At 36.2% G+C, this 20,469-nt stretch overlaps 1 protein-coding gene across 1 annotated transcript in view; it reads right to left on the reverse strand.

Annotated features, from left to right (window-relative positions):
* LOC110173033 (protein TANC1-like) overlaps positions 1-20,469 on the reverse strand; it is a 74,392-nt gene that overhangs the window by 48,901 nt on the left and 5,022 nt on the right. The window contains 4 exon segments of the mRNA XM_020939005.2: positions 512-628; positions 12,667-12,939; positions 14,141-14,426; positions 20,209-20,336. Of these exon segments, the coding sequence (XP_020794664.2) occupies positions 512-628; positions 12,667-12,939; positions 14,141-14,426; positions 20,209-20,336 (804 nt within the window).

Here is a 20,469-nt window from a genome sequence, read left to right on the forward strand (position 1 = left end):
AGCAATAACACCCCCAGCAGGTGGCGGACCTCCCACCAGTGAAGTTACATAGTGCACCTTTATTAAAGAATGAAAAAATATCTCAAAATTCCAATCCATACAGCCAATATACATACACAAAATCAACCTAGATCTAACAAGGTTCTTGCAAAGTAATACACTGAAATAAAATAAAATCTGTAAACAAGTCAAGGCTTATATTTTCAAGCCAGACTTTTTTTTTTTTATCTTGTAGTTGAACATCAATCATACGCTGCCCAAAGTAGAGTACACTGCATTTCAATAAAAAGTGTTACAGAAGTGCTAGCTCGATCAAAATCACCTCTCAGCCCTCATTCATAAAAAACACGCAAAAAATAATAGTAAAGGCTGAGAGCTGAAGTGGGAGCTGTCTCGTTAGTCATGTGTGAGTTGTTTAGGACATGTAGTGTAGTGTTACTCATTCAGACTTCACAGATGTTTCACTGCGCTATATTTTCTCATTTTAACCCCGGGACAAACCCCAAAATACCTTTAGATTCGTCATTTGCACGCCCAGCTGTGTGATGTTTGCGAACAGACGCTCGATGTCCCGCGGGCCGCTGATTGTCCAGAAAGCTCAGATCCTCCAGTCTGGTGGTGCTGGTTGCTGAAACACAAAATGTACAATTATTTAGCACGATACATGACATTTAGCAATCCTTCATAATCTTTTTTCAATGACCACACCCCCCTCTGCTCGTTTTGGAGACTTGGCATGCTCCTAAATCCATAGAGAATATGTGCAATTTATTCACATTTTATTTTACATGAGATATGAATATGAACATAGACAATTGACTACAGTCTCTCACAATTGAAACTCAGATAAATAAACTGACCTTGATGTAAGACAAGGCACGGAAAAACAAACAACACTGCAAATATGATATGAAACAAGAGCAGCAGATGACATTGTCAAAATCAATCAGTTTTTTCACGTGAATAACATTGTTGTTATGACCATATAAACAGCAATTGTCATTGTCAGTGTCATTCATTGAGTCCTCATTTAACCTGGTCTTGTTCCTTCGGGCATGCTGCAGTGTACGGCATTTTAAGGGCCCATATTATGCTATTTTCTGATCTATGTCACAATGATGTACTGTATCTTCATCAAAAACATATCCAGAGTAGTGTTTTGTTTCATTCACACATGTTGTACACACAAATCGTGCATATTTAGGCTGAGTTCTTCTCTTAAACAGAAAATAATACTCGGTTCCACCAGGTGATGTCATGTGGTAAAACAGGAAGTGCTTCGATGTGTTTTTAAAGGGCATACACCTTTACTAGAATAATTTCGATCATTTCAGCCCTGGAACTGCCAATCTCCTCTAAACTAAAGGCAAAACATTGCTGTTAACTTGAAAACAATTACTGTATGACAGCATTTTTTGCTTTGGAGATATAGGCAGACAACAGAACAAACAGGATTACACATGTGAATGAAACAAAACACAGCTCCAGTTATGTTTCTGAGGAGGTAACAGCCTTTTATACAACAACCTATAACCCTTAAATTAATGCATGAAAGGTAGATTTGTGAGCCCTAAGCACTGCATATTTTTCTATATCTTTTATATACTGACATGAGCGTGTATGTAATGCAGTAAAGAACATAAGGAAATGAGGCTCCCACACTGGCCCATCTTCCTCCCACTCACAATAAAGAGTTTACAGGTCAGCCAAGAGCAACTGGCACAGAGCTTAAGATATTCAACTCCAGATTCAAGCAGTCTTTTGAGACATAAAGCATTCCGATGTTGGACAAAATATATATATAAAAAAAGTTGTAAAAAGTAGGGTTTATATAAGGTTAGCGGATCCACATATGTTGGTAATGAGGCCTGAACTGAAGAAATGGGACAAGCACATCACATAATCTTTTGGATTGACTGGTAGAACGGTTGTTCCTTGTATTTTAGTGATGGTAAGTGTAGAGACAAAATATGCAATAATGGCACCACTGACGTCCTTCATAGATATTAGTTGTGTCATGGTTTTTGTTTGGTTGTCATTGTTTTGCATATTTCGGTGTGTCTCTTTCCTTTAGTTTATGTTCTTGGTGTTTTCATTTGACATTTGTCCTATCTGCTTGTATTATACTTTTTGTCATATATACCCTGTGTTCTCATTTGTTGGTTCGTTGCTAGTGTCATGTCTTGTAAGTTCTGTTTTGTATTTTTATATTTGGTTACTTCTGGTCTTAGTTAAAGGTGTACTGCGTAACTTTTCGGTTGGGTATGTGTCACCTGCTTGTTTGTATGGATATGTCATTGCTCTGCTTGGAATGTTCCACAATATTATAGCTCAAAAATACCTTAAAAAAAAAAATAAAAATTCTGACTGTGAGTGGGGGTTGCCTCTACACAGATCTGACCAGTAACTTGGTCTGGTTTGGTCTCCATAAAGATAGAAAGGTTTCTCTACCAGAAAAGTTACCCAATGCACCTTTTAAAGTTTACATTAAAAAAACTTTTCAAGTGCTTCCTGCATTTTGGGTCCTCCCTCTGTTGACATGTTGTTTTGACCTAATTTCTAAGTACTCTTTCTTCTGTTAATCTGAAGTCCAAACATCAAGAAAGAATGTGTCTGTTCAGTGTCAGTCAGTGGTTTAGTACAGAACTAGTTTGGATTTTATTACTTCTACCATTGAAATGTAAATTTACTGAACACTGGAGGCATATTTATTCACAGTGTGCAGTCAGTATAACTTAATATGTTTCCCATGAGTGCGTTGGTAGCCAAACTTTGATAAACCAAAGCATGAAAGCTGTATCTAAAACTAAAAATGTGTGAAATAAAAGGTGAAATCGTATCAGCAGTGGAGTTCTGAGTCCTTGAAGTGAAAAGCCACAAGCAATCAGAACTCGGAAAAGAGGAGAAGAATGTCAGGTCAGGACAGATGGTGCAACAAATCAGTTTTTACAGTTTTTATAAAAAATGTTTTTGAGAGTTTGAATAGATTGAGTTAGTAATGGGGTCATAAGAAGGACAGGTGTTTTCGAGATAAAAATCAGCAGGCCATGGCCAAACAGAAACCTAGAAAGTAGTGGGTGATGTAATATGGCTAATAAACACATATACATAATAACTAAGAGCCTATATAGATTGTAAATTTGATTTGATCATGATTCATGCACACAAGGCTTAATATTGCCTTTATTAAGAGTAATTAAAGCTGATTGAAAATTGCTTCACACTTCACTGTGATTTCTAAAATACACCTGTCACTCACACAAAAAAATATGATGAAGGCTGACCAATCCAAGTTGAAGTTTAAAGGTGCACTATGTAACTTTTTGGTTGGGTATCTGTCACCTGCTTATTTCTATGGATATGTCATTGCTCTTCCCGAAATGTTCCACAATATGACATTAAATAGCTCTACTTTACATTTATTCAATTACAGATGGTTTTATAGCTCAAAGATACCTAATAAAACAGGCATTCTTACTGTGGGTAGGGTCGCGACCCCATAGATCTGACCCGTAGCTTTGTCTGGTTTGGTCTCCATGAAGATAGAAAGGTTTAATACAAAACTGTGAAATATTCCAGACAAAGCAATAACATCTCCACGAAGAAAAGGATTTGATGAGAACCATCCACCAGAAAAGTTACACAATGTTCCTTTAATCTGTAGCCAATCCTCTGTTAGAAAAAGCATGTGGTATGGGGTAGAATTACGACTTTGGAGGAAAAAATATGACAATTATTTCTGTTGTTGGCAATTAGTCTGTATTGTTTGGTTAAAAAGAGATACAATAAATTGAATAAAAACTTGTGATTTATCTATTTTTTGTCTAAAAGGGGTAGCATTTTAGTATACAATAAACAGAACAATTCTAAATCCTGACACTGCAATTTCTCCATATTGTCTCCACACATAAACATATTGAATACCTCTATAAGAAGGAATAATATATATATATATATATGTATGTATATATATATGTATATGTGTGTATATATATATATGTATGTATGTATGTATGTGTGTGTGTGTATATATATATATATATATATATATATATATATATATATATATGGTGTAGAGGATGACCACAGAGGGGATTTATGGATGCAGTAAAAGAGGACAGGAGGCTAGTAAGAGTGGGAGAGAAAGACACACAAAATTAGTTTAGATGGAGCTAGATTACTTGCAGTTGCACAAAATGAGAATGCTGAAATAACAACTTTAAGATCCAATTTAGGAGTGGGCGATATGTCAAATTAAATTACAATTTTCTTGGCTCTACCTAGTCCCCCAAAGCTTGACGAAGGATGAAAAGAAGGAAGAGTGAGGGGAGGGAATATAATATGACTCTGTTTTGAGCATAAAACATTAAAGATAAAAGCATGAACACAGATATAACAGCCTCTACAGGTTGGTAGGTTGTCCTCGTGTCATATCATGAGTCTATTAATATCACCGTATGGCCCATTCCTTTATCCAACTGTATGGCAACAGACAAGCACAGCAGAATATGGACACTAAAATATTCAGAGCAAAGTAGATTTGTCAGGATTGAAACTAGACACTCACTTGAGCAGCTATTGATACTAAAAAAAGTCACAGAATAGAAATTAATGTTTTCTGAATAGCTTTAAAACAATCTTGAGCTGTATCAGAACAAGTTTAAGTTTCACCCATGCACCACTATGAAACCTTCCTGGACAACTGAGGGATTACATAGATATAAAACCACATGGCAATATAAAAGAAAGTACTATGATTTAATGTTGAAAATGAAGAAGCGTTTTTACTGTCATGACAAAATAGAGTGTCAAATATGGCTTCACTTTAGTTGGGTTAGGGTTGTGTTTGAGTATGCTTTTATACATAGCAAAACGGTTAAGTATTTACAGAATAATTTGGGTAATTTATGAACACAGGCAACACTGAAAATGCCCATGCAGTCATCTTAGAATTCCCAACCCAATGTTTGAAAATAAATAACCTAGATTCCTGGCATGTGTCCCCTGGTAGTTTGTAGCCCCACATTCATTTTACACAAACTAGATGTTTTTTATGAAATAACATTCTCGAATAGCATCTCACTGTGGATTTAAAAACATAATTACAGTTTAAACATAAAAAACATGATTGTGGATTTTCTGAATGGCATCTTGGCCATTCATTATTTCTGAAACATGAAAAACCCCATGAGAAATCTGTAAATCTGGTATTACTGCCGCGTGTAATCCTTTCAGAGTGGGATAAAAACGCACTGAGCCTCCGGTGTAAAATGCCACAGCTGCAATGAAATGACCTGCGAACGGCCATAAGACACCCTAAACACTATAATAACACACTGTACACTGTGTATATAATGGGGTAGATCCATTAATGTTAGCAGGTTATAGCTTCATACCAATTATTATCACAACTAGGTGTGTCACAGTAAGAAATTTTGAAGAATGATATGTTGCTAGAGATATATATTGTTATAAACGATAATATTGAAACTACTTCATACCACAGACACAAAGACAGTTAAGCAGTTTTTATATATACAGAAACATTAAAGGCACGCTGTGTAACTTTTCAGTTGGGTTCCATCAAATGTTCTGTCTCAAAGGTTCCACTCTATGACAGTAAAAGCTCTACCTTAGATTTATTGAATTAAAGCTGGTTTTACAGCTCAAAAAGATTGCGAGAAACAGGCATTCTGACTGTGAGCAGGGTTGCCTCTCCACAGATCTGACCTGTAACTTGGTCTGGTTTGGTCTCCATTAAGATAGAAAGGTGTAATAACATACTGTGCAACATTCCAGACAAAGCAATAAGACGTTTATGGAAAAAAGCATTTGACTGACGGACACCTCCACAAGAAAAGTTACACAATGCACCTTTAAAAAGCCTGAGCTGCAACAAATAAACAGCAAAATGAACCAATAATTAGGCAGAGAATTAACTTTTGTAAGCCTCTGCAGCTCAAATCTTTTCATGTTTTCAAAATATACCCACGATTGTAAAGAAAATGTACATAATGTCACGTGGAAACAGAGGGAGGACCCAAAACACAGGACTGCTTCAAAAAATATTTAATGACAAACCAAAAAAATCCAAAACTAAAGACTAAATTGCCATGACAAGAGGCACAGAGACACTCGGACAGAGACAATGGACCAACAAAGGGCAGAGGAGAACACAGGGTATAAATACACACACATAGACACAGGTGAAACACATAAGGGCGGGGCAAACAATCAAGACAGGAAGTAAAACTCAAAAATACAAGGTGACAAGACAAATGTCAAAATAAAACACAAACTACAACCACTACAAAACATGAACCATGACACATAAATATTGAACTTTCATATACTGAACTCTAAGTCAGTATAGTATTTATCATGACAGGCCTACATAAGATGGCCTAAATGCTATACTAATGAACTGTACACTGTGTATATGCTATGGTAAATCCATTAATGTTAGCAGGTTATAGGGTCATACTGTTTATTACTACAACTGAAAACTATTGGGCAGAACCAAGGTACCAAATTAGAAAATGGCAAGCACACCAAGTAAAAGGTCAGTGGGAGTAGAAGGTGGGCAATTTTACTTATTTACTAGATGCTGTAATAGGGGACTCTGCCTCGTACGAGCAGCAAAACAAAGAAAGTGCTGTGATAAGAGAGAATGGTAGTGTAGTGTTTTGCGGTAGAGAATGAAAATCAAAGCAAGTGAGAGAATTTGACTAAACCTGAGACAAAAGACACAGAATCTACACAGAGACTAGACAGTTCTATATAAACAATACTCACATCACAGTATTGTCGTCGAAATAATGCAAAAACATTCATTCATTTTTGTCAGTGTTGCTCATCCCTAATCCATTTTAACTTTTAATATAAACCCTACTCAGTGTCAGTTTCATTCTATTTTGTGTTCCATTACAATTACATTTCAGAAAGCAAAATTAAGAACATGTCCAATTATTTATTCAAAACACTTAATTAACAGCAAGAATTCAATATTCAGCTTCATCTGGTGAAAAATATGCAATAAAAGTAATTTTCAAATCATTGATGTGATATGAATACTGATTTATGTCTCTAATCCAACCACTACCCCAATAAAAGCTGGTAGTCTCTGTCATAGTTATTTATTTGTTTGCTCACCTGCTTTTTTTTGTTAGTTAAAATTCATGTTGCTATATGTGAGTTACAGGAAAATTTAAAGATGCACCCTGTAACATTTCAGGTAAAATGTCTATCTCTATCTCCATAGAATATTCCACAGTATAGCATTAAATCTATTGTCATCATCACAAGTAGACTGCAAAAATTACCAGGGCTGGGTATCACTCAGAAGCTGCCAATACATTACATACCTCGATACGTAGGCCACGATACGATACATATCTCGATACAGTAAGCTTATGATTCAATAGGATATATTTCAATTCAATTCAATAATGGGTCAATAAAAAATAAAGGCTAAATCATGGCTGTGATTCTAAAAGTCTTTGTTAAACAACTTCTTGTGCAAAGTTAATATGAAATACACCATTTTAATCATCAAAACAGTGAAAATGTTAAATGTGTCATATAAACAAGATTCCTTCCTCTAAAGAAGCAACAGAACTTTAGCACTGTAACAAAATTATTTTGTAAACTATACTAAAAAACACTCTTGGCGATATATCAGTACAGCAGCTTGCAATATCGATACTGTATCATCACATTAAACAACACTATTTATGAATATTTCAATATGTTTGCACACCCCTAGTCATAACAGGTCTGTAATTGAGGGATAAGCCAAATCACAGTAACAATGTATGTATTTCAAGGTATTTGTTTCGAATATATATGTCAACACACCTGTAACTGAATACATGAAAGATAAATATGTTTAATGTCATACTGTGGAACATTCCAGGCAAAGCATCTCCATGGAAACAAGCCTCCCAGCAGAAAGGGTACATAGTGCACCATTAAGTAATCTTATACTCTTATACAATTACATGCTGGTATTGCCATTGAGACATAGTATCACAGCATTCAACAGATTTCACATTATTTTTTTGTGGTCCAGTTTTAAGCTTTGCAACTGAGGAACTGAATATTTGTGTCAGAAAACTGAGGTTTGAAAGAACATCAACAGAGAACAGTCGGCCGCTAACAGTGTGAGGGAGGTGTGGAGTGGGAAGGGAGATGATAGCTGGCTAAAGACAGAGGGCCAAATGGCTAAGTGGACCAGTGATGCAGCTAGAGCAGCTTTTGAGCCCGTTTGACACAGGGACAAGCTGGACACTTCATCCCTGCGCCTGATGGGACCCTGTCTGTTTGCGAGCACCTATCCTACTCACAATGGCCTTTCTCTGGCCACTGGCACCCGGACGATGATTACCCAACAAACCCTCCTGATCTTTCATCATTTTTAAAGGTCATCTCCGTCGCCCCGCGTTATAGCCCCCAGCGCCTCTGATGTCATCGTCCAAAAAGCCACAAATCACCAAGTTCACTCACACACTCTTCAAACGTACTTTTAACCACAGACAGACTCAGAGGAGTGACAGATATAAAGGCTTAACATGGCAGGAACAGAAAACCTCTCAAAAGCCACTAGATATTAACGAGAAGATCAAAGAGAATTACTGAACATAAAGCAAAATATAGTGCAGGCATGTCCAAGCCACATTCTGGCAATTTTTTGTCCTATTTTGTGATCTATGTTATAATGTTGTTTCCTCATCACAAACATGCCTCGAGTTGAACTTTTTTTTTCACTCACACACACGTTTAACACACAAACCATGCATATACCGGAAGAAGTGCTCCACTGTGTTTTAAACTGCCCCTTCACTATAAAAATTTGGATCATTTCATCCCTGGAATTACCAATCTCTATTGAACACAATGTAAAAGGTGGCTGTTAACCTGAAAACCACCGCTTCATAAAATCACAAGGTAGAAGAAAGCCTATCAATACAGGATTACTCATACATGTGTGAATGAAACAAAACACAATTCAGGTATTCTAACATGTCTTAAAGCTCACAAGAGTCAATTTTGTGTAATATGGGATGTTTAAGCCTGAATAAAGCTGAGACAGAATGGTCATATTCAAAATGCTATATAATTCAAAATAATTCACCATGCTGACCACCAGTCTGTGCTGGCCTTCTGTCTTGTATATGATTTAAATTTTGGCCCTTGATGAAACAAGTTGGACATTCCTGATTTCATTTACAGTGGGGTAATGCTAAAGTGTCATGCTGCAACTATGTCCCTGGGCAAGACATTACATTTACACTTTAAAACAAAGCTGACTGCAACAAGGGGAGTATCATGTAAACCTGCACAGATGTCTTGCAATAAAGAAAAAACGATTCTTACAATACTGCAAGAGTGTAGCAATAACACCAATGTTATTTAAAGGGCTATATTATGCAATTTTCTGAGTATGTTATCATGCTGTTTCCTCATCAAAAACATGCCTAGAGTTGTGTTTTGTTTCATTCACACATGTTTAACACACAAACCTTTCATATTTAGGCTGAGTTGTTCTCTCAAACGAAAAACACTCTGTTCCACCTTGTGATGTCATGTTTCAATACAGGAAGTTCTCCTTCAACCAGATGTTAATTACAGAATGCTAAACAAATTAACAAAGTATTTTATTGCCAACAAATGTGTAACACGTATGTGACAAAACGTAACATATGGCAATGTATGATCATTCAAAACAATCAGATACAGTATTGCCTTATTAAATATATTTTTCTCATTATTGTGAAAACCTACATGGAACATATTTTATTTACAGCCAAACTATAAGAGAAAAAAACAATTGAAGCCTCTGATCTCTCATGCTAAAAACAACACTGCATGTATGTCCAGATGGTTCAACTTTTCTATAGTAGCAGCAGCTCCCACCTTTTTCAGTGTTAGAGGCAAATGCTATAGACACTGTTCCAAATATAATGTCTGTTCTCACTACACCAGGAGGTCTATAATTAAGGCCAAAACTGTGTAATTACTGCTTTGTGAAATGGATAAACAGTTGGCTATAACTCTACAGATCAATATAGTAATTAATCAGCCAGATTGCAGTTAAACATAAATACATATTTAACGTTCATTGTTCACTGTTAATGTGTAATGTGCATGTTGAAAAATACTTAAAGGAATTTGTCATTAGCAAATAGGAGTGCTGTATTGATTGAAGATCCAAACTCTACTATTGTTAAACATTTTTTTTCACTAAGAATAATAGCAGCACAAAATGTGGAAATTTCTATTGGGTTAAATAAATAAGCAATATAGTAAGAATTTATCCTCACACTAGCCTTGTTTTTGTACCAGTTTAGTACATTTTAAGTTAAGGTTAGCTTTTGGCTTATATTTGACTAGACTGGTGATGGATGACTATTTCAGCTAAAAACTGATTTTAAGTTGTCGTTGTGTCAACATCTTTTTTGTAATCTTCTGTGAATCATTGCCCATGTTTTGTTTTTATACTTTATCTTATAAACAGAAACACTATTTTATTCTATTTTCTGTACAGCGCAGCATCTTCTGTACAGTATGTCACATTCACTTTACATACCCATTATGCATTATTGATAGCACTTTCTCAGTTATAAAATTCTATCCACTGCAGCACATCTTTTCTTTTAATTCCCTCAATGATTTCCTTCTCATTTCAGTGCATTAGTTTGAGCTATGATCTACTTACTGTCTTACTGAATCCTCTATATAGAAGAGTATTACTGTACTAAGACTTCACCCTGGCTCTGAGTCTCATCAAGCTTGTTCTAAGTGAATGCACCAGCTGACAGCAGAAACTGGCAGGCACTATACTGTGAATCCACTCCTTGGGGAATCTCTTCTTGCTCCCACCACAAATGAACTGACATCTAAGAGAAGAGAGAGGGTCCTACAACCAAGCATTGTGACTGTAGGAAGAGAGGGGAGTTGTGAGGGTTTTTATGACAACTATAGGGCCTCCCTGGACATTTAGAAGTTCATATCAGGCCGGTCATGATACAATATTATATCAAGATATCACTGAAGTAAAAGTTTGGTTATTTTTCTGTTCTGTGATGAGATTTAAGAGGTAGAGGGTTGAATTTTTAACTTTTATGACTTATTAAGTGTGTAACTTTCCTGGTGGAGGGTCCAACGGTCACCATGAGGATGTTGTAGCATTTTTCACTATTTCCAAGGAGACAAGCCAATTTACAGGTCACATTTGTGGAGTGGTGGGCCTGCTTACTGGAAAAGTTGCATAGTGCACCTTTAAGTGTTGTATTCTGTTATTTATCTGCTTTATGGTTTACTTTCAATATATTTACTTATATATACAATATATCACACTTCAAAATGTGTTATCATGACAAGTCTGGTTGATACAGCGTCAGAGTCCACAAAAATCTTACGAGGAGTAGCATAGTTCAGGTAAGGCATTACAGCGATTAAGTCAAGTAAGTGTATAAAGGAAAAAGCATGTGGAAATGTCACGGAAAAATCAATTTTATCAATAAACTTTACAGTCAATATTAATCAGTTAGTTAACTGTTCTCTTGGGTCTGAGCCCAAGCATTCATTATCTCACTTCATTAATGGGAGAAAAGCTTTCAATTTTACTGCCTGAACTCAACAGTAAGTCCTTAATTTGCATTTATTTTATATAAGCAAAGAGAGGCTCAAATGAAAACGACCTGGATAATCTTTGTTTTGTTCTCTTTGTTCCCCATGATTTTTATATCATCACAATACCAATGACGTAAAAGGGACTGTCCAAAAACATTACAAAACCAATGTTTCATACTGTATTTTGACATTTAAAAGTCAATATAAAATGTATTGGATTTCACACATCACCAAACTCTCTTTGACCAGCGCTTGGCAACTTGCTGTGCACTCCAGTAAAGTAATACTATTATTGGACTGCTTTTACATCACGCTTTGTATGAGACTAAAATAACATTATATTATTCAATCCACACATTGGAAGTGTTATGTTTTTTAAAAGAGCCAAAGGACACATACTAACATCAATAGCCACAAAATGACTATCAAGTTAATACACAGAGGTGAATGCCTTGCTCAAACGTACAACAAAATGCATTATATGCAGCAAAACTAAAATCCTATGACCTACAACTTATTCTAACTCCAATGTAATGCAGGCTGTTTATAATAGACCACTGTCACAACAGTCTTCTTCACAGAGCTGTCAGAGCCAATTAGACCTGACACAATAACAAATTTTAAAGTACGATATATTGATGAAATAAATACAAATGATAAACGATAATACTGAAACTAATTTGTCAATTCAAACCACAACAATTATTCTAAATGTATAATATTGTTAAAAATGCTGCAGTAAATAAATAGCAGCATTAAACGCGTAAACAAATACTTCAGTTTGCAACTGTAATGAGTCATAGAAGTTATTAATTCAGTCTTCTATGGGTCAGATCCCATCATATAGCCAAAAACGGCCCAGAATTTTCCAGCAGAGCAAAGAAATTGTATACATGATAAATACTGACCCCCCAAAAATATTGTTCCATCCAACATATATTGACTGTATATAGTAATTATCGTGACAGGCCTAGGGCCAAGTTCAGCCATGCTTGTAAAAACCCATTGAAAACAAGCAGGAATAAAACTTACCTGCCACTGAATTAGGGCGCTGCATCACCAGGGAGGAGGTCCCGTGTACATGGTGTTGTGGTAGAGGTCTTTTGGGCGCAGGTGGCGTCCTGGTCTCCGTGATTTCAGCTCGAGGTATGATCTCATCTGATTGGACAGCCAAATTGTCCTTGCTGGACCCAGAATGACGTTCTTCGGTGGCATGGCCCATTACCCCTGCACCACCCCCTGGCCCGTCATCTTTAGGTAAATCTGCACCACGTTCCTCATTCTCTGAAGAGCTGGTGATGGTCGCTGTAGAAGATGATGTAAATAGTAGTTAGTCAAAAACATTCATGGTTATATACAGTGTAAAAAGCTGCAATTAAACCTTCAAAGTCAATGTTGTGTTCAGCTGTGTCATATAATTTCCTGTCTTGTAAGTGCAATAGGTTACAGCACAGCCCCCATTATCAAGAACCGAAACAAGACAAGGCCCAGACAGCCTGCAACCTCAATATGCAAATCTACAATTAGAAGTGTTCCACCTATTTATAATGAGATAATTATGGTCCAATTAAAACCTGTTGACTGAAATTATTTCTAATAAAAAATAAAAGCTGGCAATGAAGAAAATGCTCATTTATTTTATTGTAATCTACTTTACCTGGGCTTTGTCCTGCTTCCAACTTAAAATGCAGATTCTATTTAAGGAAAAAGTGCCCTATTTTAGAAGAATCAGTGCTATAAGCAACAAAGACAGCAGTGTCCCAGTTTTGACGGGAAAGTGGTGAAGCCTTCAGGCTAAAGTGGAAGTGGTGACTTACAGAAGTAGAAACTCGACTTTATATACTCCACATCACTTTAGCAGTCACCTGTCAGTCATACGTGAAAAGTTTGTGTGAAAGAAATGTGTATGTGTTGATACTTCTCCAGAATATTACATCTGCAATTTGTGTTCTAAAAGTAGGAATCTGTTTAAACTTCACATTTTAAACATAATTAAAGGCATTAACTTTATGTTTATGACATTATACTAACTTAAACAGTTGAAGTCTTTACAATTTGATTAATGCAAACATTCAAATTATGATTCTAACTCAATTGCAGTAAATCTTCGAGCCCAACAGTGCTGTGCAATTTTCTTTATCAAGTTAAATTATCTTAAACTGGCACAAAATGTCATTAAACGTAGGTCCTATAACCAAATACAATAAATCTAACCAACTCAAAACTACATAACAAATACATTATTCATAATGCCAGTAGGCATACTAACTTATCATTCTGAAACAATATCTTTAAAACGCTGCTTAAAATTTTATATAATGGCATAAATACAAGTCATTTGGAGAGAGAAAATAACATCATATTGCTTATTCTTTGCAGCATGAATCTGTTTCTTTTAGTATAAGATTAAATGTGACTCCACAAACCTCAGACCCAAAATAAAACATCAGGTGAAATTCTGCCCTGGATTTTAAAATGGATTTTTCATGGTGCAGTGAGCGCTCACCTATGATCCCACTATCCTTGCTCTCCAGGGTGGAGGTGGGGCTTTGAGCAGTAGGGCCAGGGATGTTTCCGGGGAGCAGAGCTGTGGAGGGGGCCAGGCTTGTGGGACTGGAGAGAGTGCCACAGGGGCTGCAGCTGCTGTGGGGGGACAGTGGAGCTAAAGGTTGGGGCAGACACTTCCCTCCTGGAGCAGTGCCCAGAGTGGAGCAGGGACTCTCTGAGCACGGGGACGCCGTGCTGCAGGTCAGAGTGGAACTGGGACTGCCCCCCAGCATGGAGATGTCACACTGTGAAGAGGAACATACAAAACAATAGTGCTTCAGATTGCTGTACTAACCTTCTATTTGTATGTTGTGCTGTTGCCTCCCTACGGACTGCAGATGTAAATTGGCTAAGTAGCTATAATCTGACATATTTATGTTATACAGATCTTCATTAATGTAAGAGTCACTTTGGGGGTGACCACTAATACAGAGTATCAGAATAGGTGTCTTAAGAGTAAATAAGTAGCCCGATGTGTCCCAGCCTTGTAACAGTCCTTTAGAAATAGCATTTTCATATATTTGCTGCTATTATATTCAATGGGCAAGCTGGCTAGTAAAAATCTGGCAATAAATCAACATGAGATTGTCAACATCTCTGTGACAGCTGCCGGTGCAATGAAATACAATGAACAATCACATGTATCTGGTTGTCAAGACGACCGTAAAAATGGAGGTCAGTGTATAGATTCGGTCATATTTCTGAGGAGAGGGAACGGTTGAATGTGTGAGCAAACAAACTGCTTTGTATGTAGAAATAATTGGCCCTCAGAGGTACTACGCACTGGAAATACATGTATGGCAAGTTTTAATGGTGATACATCTTCTTCTACAATACAGCTTTTTACTGTAAGGGGTCTCTGCTGAAAATTAGACATTCACTGGGGGCAAGTTAGTGTCATCTGTTCAACACATGTAAAGTACAGAAGATCCTTGTAGGAATAGTACGAAGAACATGCAGTTAAGAAAATGTATTGTAACATTAGGAAGATGTGCTAACTCTATTCAGAGACATTATTATTTTTGGGGATTATTCAGACAATTTATGATAGTTTGTAATTCATGAGAAGTGCCTAATCTTGTTGATGTTTCATAATCACACAAATGTCAATGGAGAGTAATATACACTGTGTAATATATAACAGTGCAGAATTATCATAGATATCTTTATATGAAAGATTATAATCTAATCTAATTGTTCAGGTTCTAATTTAGCATGTCTTTAAACTCGGGACGCAGGAATCAGTTATCGGCACTGATACAAAAAAAATTGGCTGGATGAGATATCAGCTTCCAAATATCGATTCAGCTGATATCCTGGTTGGACATATAAACTGATGTAATAAGTAATATTTACAGATCATACTTGGCCCGGGAAGTCTCATAATGTTTGAATCTAACATATTTAGATTTTGTTAAAGGAAATAAAATGCCTATTTCAGTATTATCTTGTAGACCATAGATGACATACTGCTAATCTGGACAGTAATTAACCAGTCTGGACATAATTCTGGTCAGCACTGGGCCCATACTCAACTTTCCTCTGCTCTGCCATGATGAATATGTGATTTTATGTAATGCTGCATCTTATAACACATATCGCGCATATATAATAGGCTTGAGGATAAATCAAATGTAAGAGAAATCGTTTGAAGGGATACTGCATCAAAACGTGAAGTGAACCTTTAGAAAAACAGCTCCCATCTGTGAGCCAGTGTTTGGCTTCACGTGCACAGAGTGACTGACTGTGCACATGGGAAATGAAAACATAATTCCTGCTACTTTCATCCAGCTGCCATCAACCCAGAGCTGCAGCTAAAGAGCCCAACTTCACGGGAAGGACATTTACAGTTTACTGTACAAAAAACTGGGGCTGGGCAATACTGAAGTAAGCCTGTCACAATAATTACTACATAGACTTATCGTTTAATATATGAAAGCTTGAATAATATCAGATTAATAAAGTATCTACTTATTTATCTATACATTTTGGGGCTCAATATTTATTGTGTGAAGGGGTGGGATGAGACACCATTTCCACAAAACAAGACAAGAGGCAAAATGAGGTTTGTACATAATTTCTAATCTGTAAATACTGTGATTTAGTTCCCAAAGTTCAATTAGTATTTATGTCATTTAATATTTTTGTTGTCATTCTAACAGTGCTTTTTGTAAGTATGGCTTCTAAAAAGATGTAACTCACTTAAGTCAAAGGGATTTAACTCTTTTTTTGGCCAATCCAACTGAGGAAACAATCGTTTTGTTTTGCGAGATCTTGTGCCAATGAGATCCTGTCTTATTCCTAATCGTGTGTACAGTTTCTTTGTAAAAGAGGGGAGATTTAGTTTTTTTTTTTTGTAGTGTAATAACAATTTAACTTTAAAAGGCTGAGTAAGTAACTTCTATGGCTAATTATTCATTCTGTAATTTATTGCAACTCGAGCTTCTTAATGATGTTGTCTATTTAAAAGTGGTTTTGCAGGACTATCTTGCATTAATGGTATTATGTCACAGAGTACTTTTAATATTGTCGTTTATCATAGTATTTCTCATATATGTGTGAAAAATACACTTCAAGCTTATTTTGTAATTATTAATCTCATTTAATAATAAAATTTTGCATATTGAAAACAACAGTTGCGGCAGTATTAATAATTCTGCTGTACATATCTCCCATTTCTATGAGTAACTGTAAACATCTACTACAGTTGGTCATGACCATCTTTCAAGCAAAACAAAACCCAATGTTATCTTAACCACAAGTCAGAGAAAAAATTGGTGTGAGACTTCAGCAGGCTTCATGAGTAAGACCTGCTTATTAATTAGACTGGGGTGTGTTAATCAAACCTCCATTGATCTCAATTGCTCATTCCCGAATCACAGTGAGTAGAAATTAATGCATCATGATTCGTGATTATAGCCAGTGGGAGTCAAAGCTCCAATTGACTTGCATTCAAAATGTAATAAAATGTAATGAAAAATATGTGTAATGTGTCTGCTGTGATTTTCTGTTTTCAAACATTGTGTATTATGTTGTACACTTAATAGGGCCCAATGTGTACGTTGTCTGATGGAAGATGCGTCATCTGCTTGTTTCCATGGAGATGTTATTGCTTTGCCTTGAAAGTTCCTCAGTAACTTACACATACTGCTTTTCAATTCACGTGTTTTTACTGCATTCTTACTGTGGGTATCGCCTCTCCACAGATCAGACCTGTAACTTAGCCTGGTGGGCATCACCTGCTTATCTTCGTGAAGATAGATACATTTAAAGCCATGCTGTGGAATATGCGAGCCAAAGGTACCACATGTTTGTTGAGACATGCAGGTAGCTATTGTGTTTTTCCACACAAGATAAACCTACATTTAATAAAACCTGTGACACACTGGCCATAGTTCTAACACATAACAGCGTAGCAATGCATTTCTTTTTAGTTTTTAGGAATCAAATATTTTCTAAATATAATATATTCTTGTAATATGCCACATAAATTCAGCAAAATATATTTTGTAACATGTTTACTAATAACTAGATGGGATTAACTTTCAGCCCAAAGCAATGGTTGACATCACATTTAGTGTCTGAGCTAGAATGACCTCTAAATCACAAGCGAAAGCCACAACAACAATCTGTCCAGTTAAAGGGGCTCATTTTAAACAGCCATAAACATCCACGACATAAGCCTATTAAAATCAATGTATAAAATTGTACCATATTACAAAAGACTCTAGTGAGCTTTGAGCCATGGAAGAATGCTGTTACTTCCTCAAAAACAGACCTGGAGTTGTGTTTTGTTTCATTCACATGTGTTTGAGTAGCCCTTTATAAATAGTCTGTCTAAATTTCCAAAGCTCAAAACGCTCTGTTCCACCTTGTGATGTCATACAGTGGTAGTTTTCAAGTTAACCTTTTACCTTTTTTCCAGCAGAAACTTGAAATTCCTGAGCTGAAATTATTGAAATTATTCTAGTGAAGGTGTATGGAGTTTAAAACCACCATGCAGCACTTCCTGTTTTACCACATGACATCACAAGGTAGAACAGAGTGTTTTCCATTTGAGAGAAGAACTCAGCATAAATATGCAGGGTTTGTGCGAATGTGAAACAAATGAAACAAAACACAAATCCAAGTATGTACAGATCGGAAAATACCGTAATATGAGCCCTTTAAGTGAAAATATAAATATATCTGTTGCATTATGGCATATATACTGTATATACTGTAGGCTTTTGGCTTTAGCCCATTTATTTTATAATGAGTCATGCAATAACATCATGATTTATTCTAAGACATAGGAGATTTTACTGATTTTACACAGAGCATATCTAATAAACCCATGACCTTTCCATGCTGATCTAAATGCCAGGTGCTATCAGTGGAGATTATCTTTCCCAGGATCCCGTTAGATTTTGGAAAGTAAAAGTTGAACACACTGTGGAAGCCAGTGTTTTGTATCTTAAAATAAACTTTTATCTTTGCACTATGAGTCTGTGCAGGTCTTATTAGCAGTGATGTAACATTTCAGCAACAGAGCATATCATCAGGAGATATGCTTGCACAAGTTTAAGCTACTCCCATGCAGTTATTCCCTTTATACTGGAGCCTCATCTATCTTAGCCAGGACAACCCACATTCCTCATAGAGCGAGGCTATCTCTGTGAAACTCTGACTGAATCTGGAGCTCAGGTGCTTCAATGAGGCTGAGAAAATGGGCCAAGGCTGAGCAACGTAGGGACACGACCACATACTGCACAATGGATACAAATGCAGACGTAGACATTATATAGTGCTTTTGAGGTTTTAGAATATGATTATGTCAAAAACTCAAAGTTGAGATTGGGAGGGTCATTAGAAATACAAGTCCATAAAGAAATTCCATTGTTTTTAAACCCGATTATTCTTTTTTGTTAGCAATTTGGTCCACAACGTTACTTTATTTAGTCAAACATCTTGTATTAGTGAAATGACACTTGAGAATGTGCACTAGGTAACTTTTCTGTGGAAGGGTGCCCTAATTGATTTGATTTGCCTGGAATACTCCAGGGTATGGTATTAAATGTAATTATCTCCATGGAGACAGACTGTTGATGCCACCAGGCCAAGTTACAAGTCAGATCTGTGGAGAGGAGACCACACTTACACTAAGAATATTGGTTTTTCAAGGTATTTTTGAGGTATGGAAACACCTGCAATTGAGTGAATGCCAAAAAGATAACATAAATGCCATACTGTAGAACATTCCAGGCAAAGCAAAAAAAAAAAAATAATAATAATAATCTCCATGGAGACAAGCAAGAAAAGTTACACAATGCACCTTTACACAACTTAACAACATAGCATTTAACTAGTATATAAACTTCCTTGTTGACAAAGAGTTAATGTGTGCCAAATTGTGTTTAATATTAATAAGAAAAGTAAAATAATACCCATAAATCAAGATCGACAAAGTTAAATCAGTTATCCAACTAGGCCTGTCACAATAACAAAATTTGAAGCACGATATATCACTAGAGATATATACTGCAGTAATATTAACACTACTTTATGCCACTGACACAATAACAATGAAGCAAGATAATCCCAGTAAACAATTTTTAAGTAAACTGTATCATTCAAAGGCTTGAGCTGCAACAAATAAATAGCTAAATGAAGCAATAATTAGTTATTCCACCCCCTACAGCTCAAATCTTATCATATTACAACAATTATTGAACGACAAGTCAATACAGTAATATCGTAATACGCTATATCTAACCAGATCTAACACCTCTCTTCAATGTTGTGAAATCAGAAGAAAGATATTGCACCAGGAATGTACTGATTATTCTGAACTACAGCAAAACATGTTAAAAAAGACGTTAGCCTTATCTATTATGAATGTAAACAAGTCAAAATCAATGCACTATTAACTAATATCACCATATGGAAGTACAGAGGAAGGTCATCTGATGAAGCCAATGTGCCCTACTTATATGACATGACATGACAGCAAAAGGACTGCAAGAAATCGATACGTAGCTGGCCTACCTTCCTCTCCCTCCTGTCCTCCATAGGGGACCTAGAGCCGGGCGATGCTTCTCCCAATAAGAAGCATAGTCTGGTCATCAGTTCCTGGGTAGAAAGGGAGGAGCCCAACTGGGGCGCCACGTGGAGGTCTAAAAAATAGCAAAGAAAAAAATAAAAAAAAGGACAAGGTGATTAATTTCTATAGGGAAAACTGCTAAATTATAATATTAAATACCACGTTAGGTGATTGCAGCATAATTTAAACACCTAAATGAACCAAAT

Source organism: Boleophthalmus pectinirostris, unplaced genomic scaffold (assembly GCF_026225935.1).
Source record: "Boleophthalmus pectinirostris isolate CB_2022bp ecotype Guang Dong unplaced genomic scaffold, ASM2622593v1 HiC_scaffold_19, whole genome shotgun sequence".
NCBI lineage: Eukaryota > Metazoa > Chordata > Actinopteri > Gobiiformes > Gobiidae > Boleophthalmus > Boleophthalmus pectinirostris.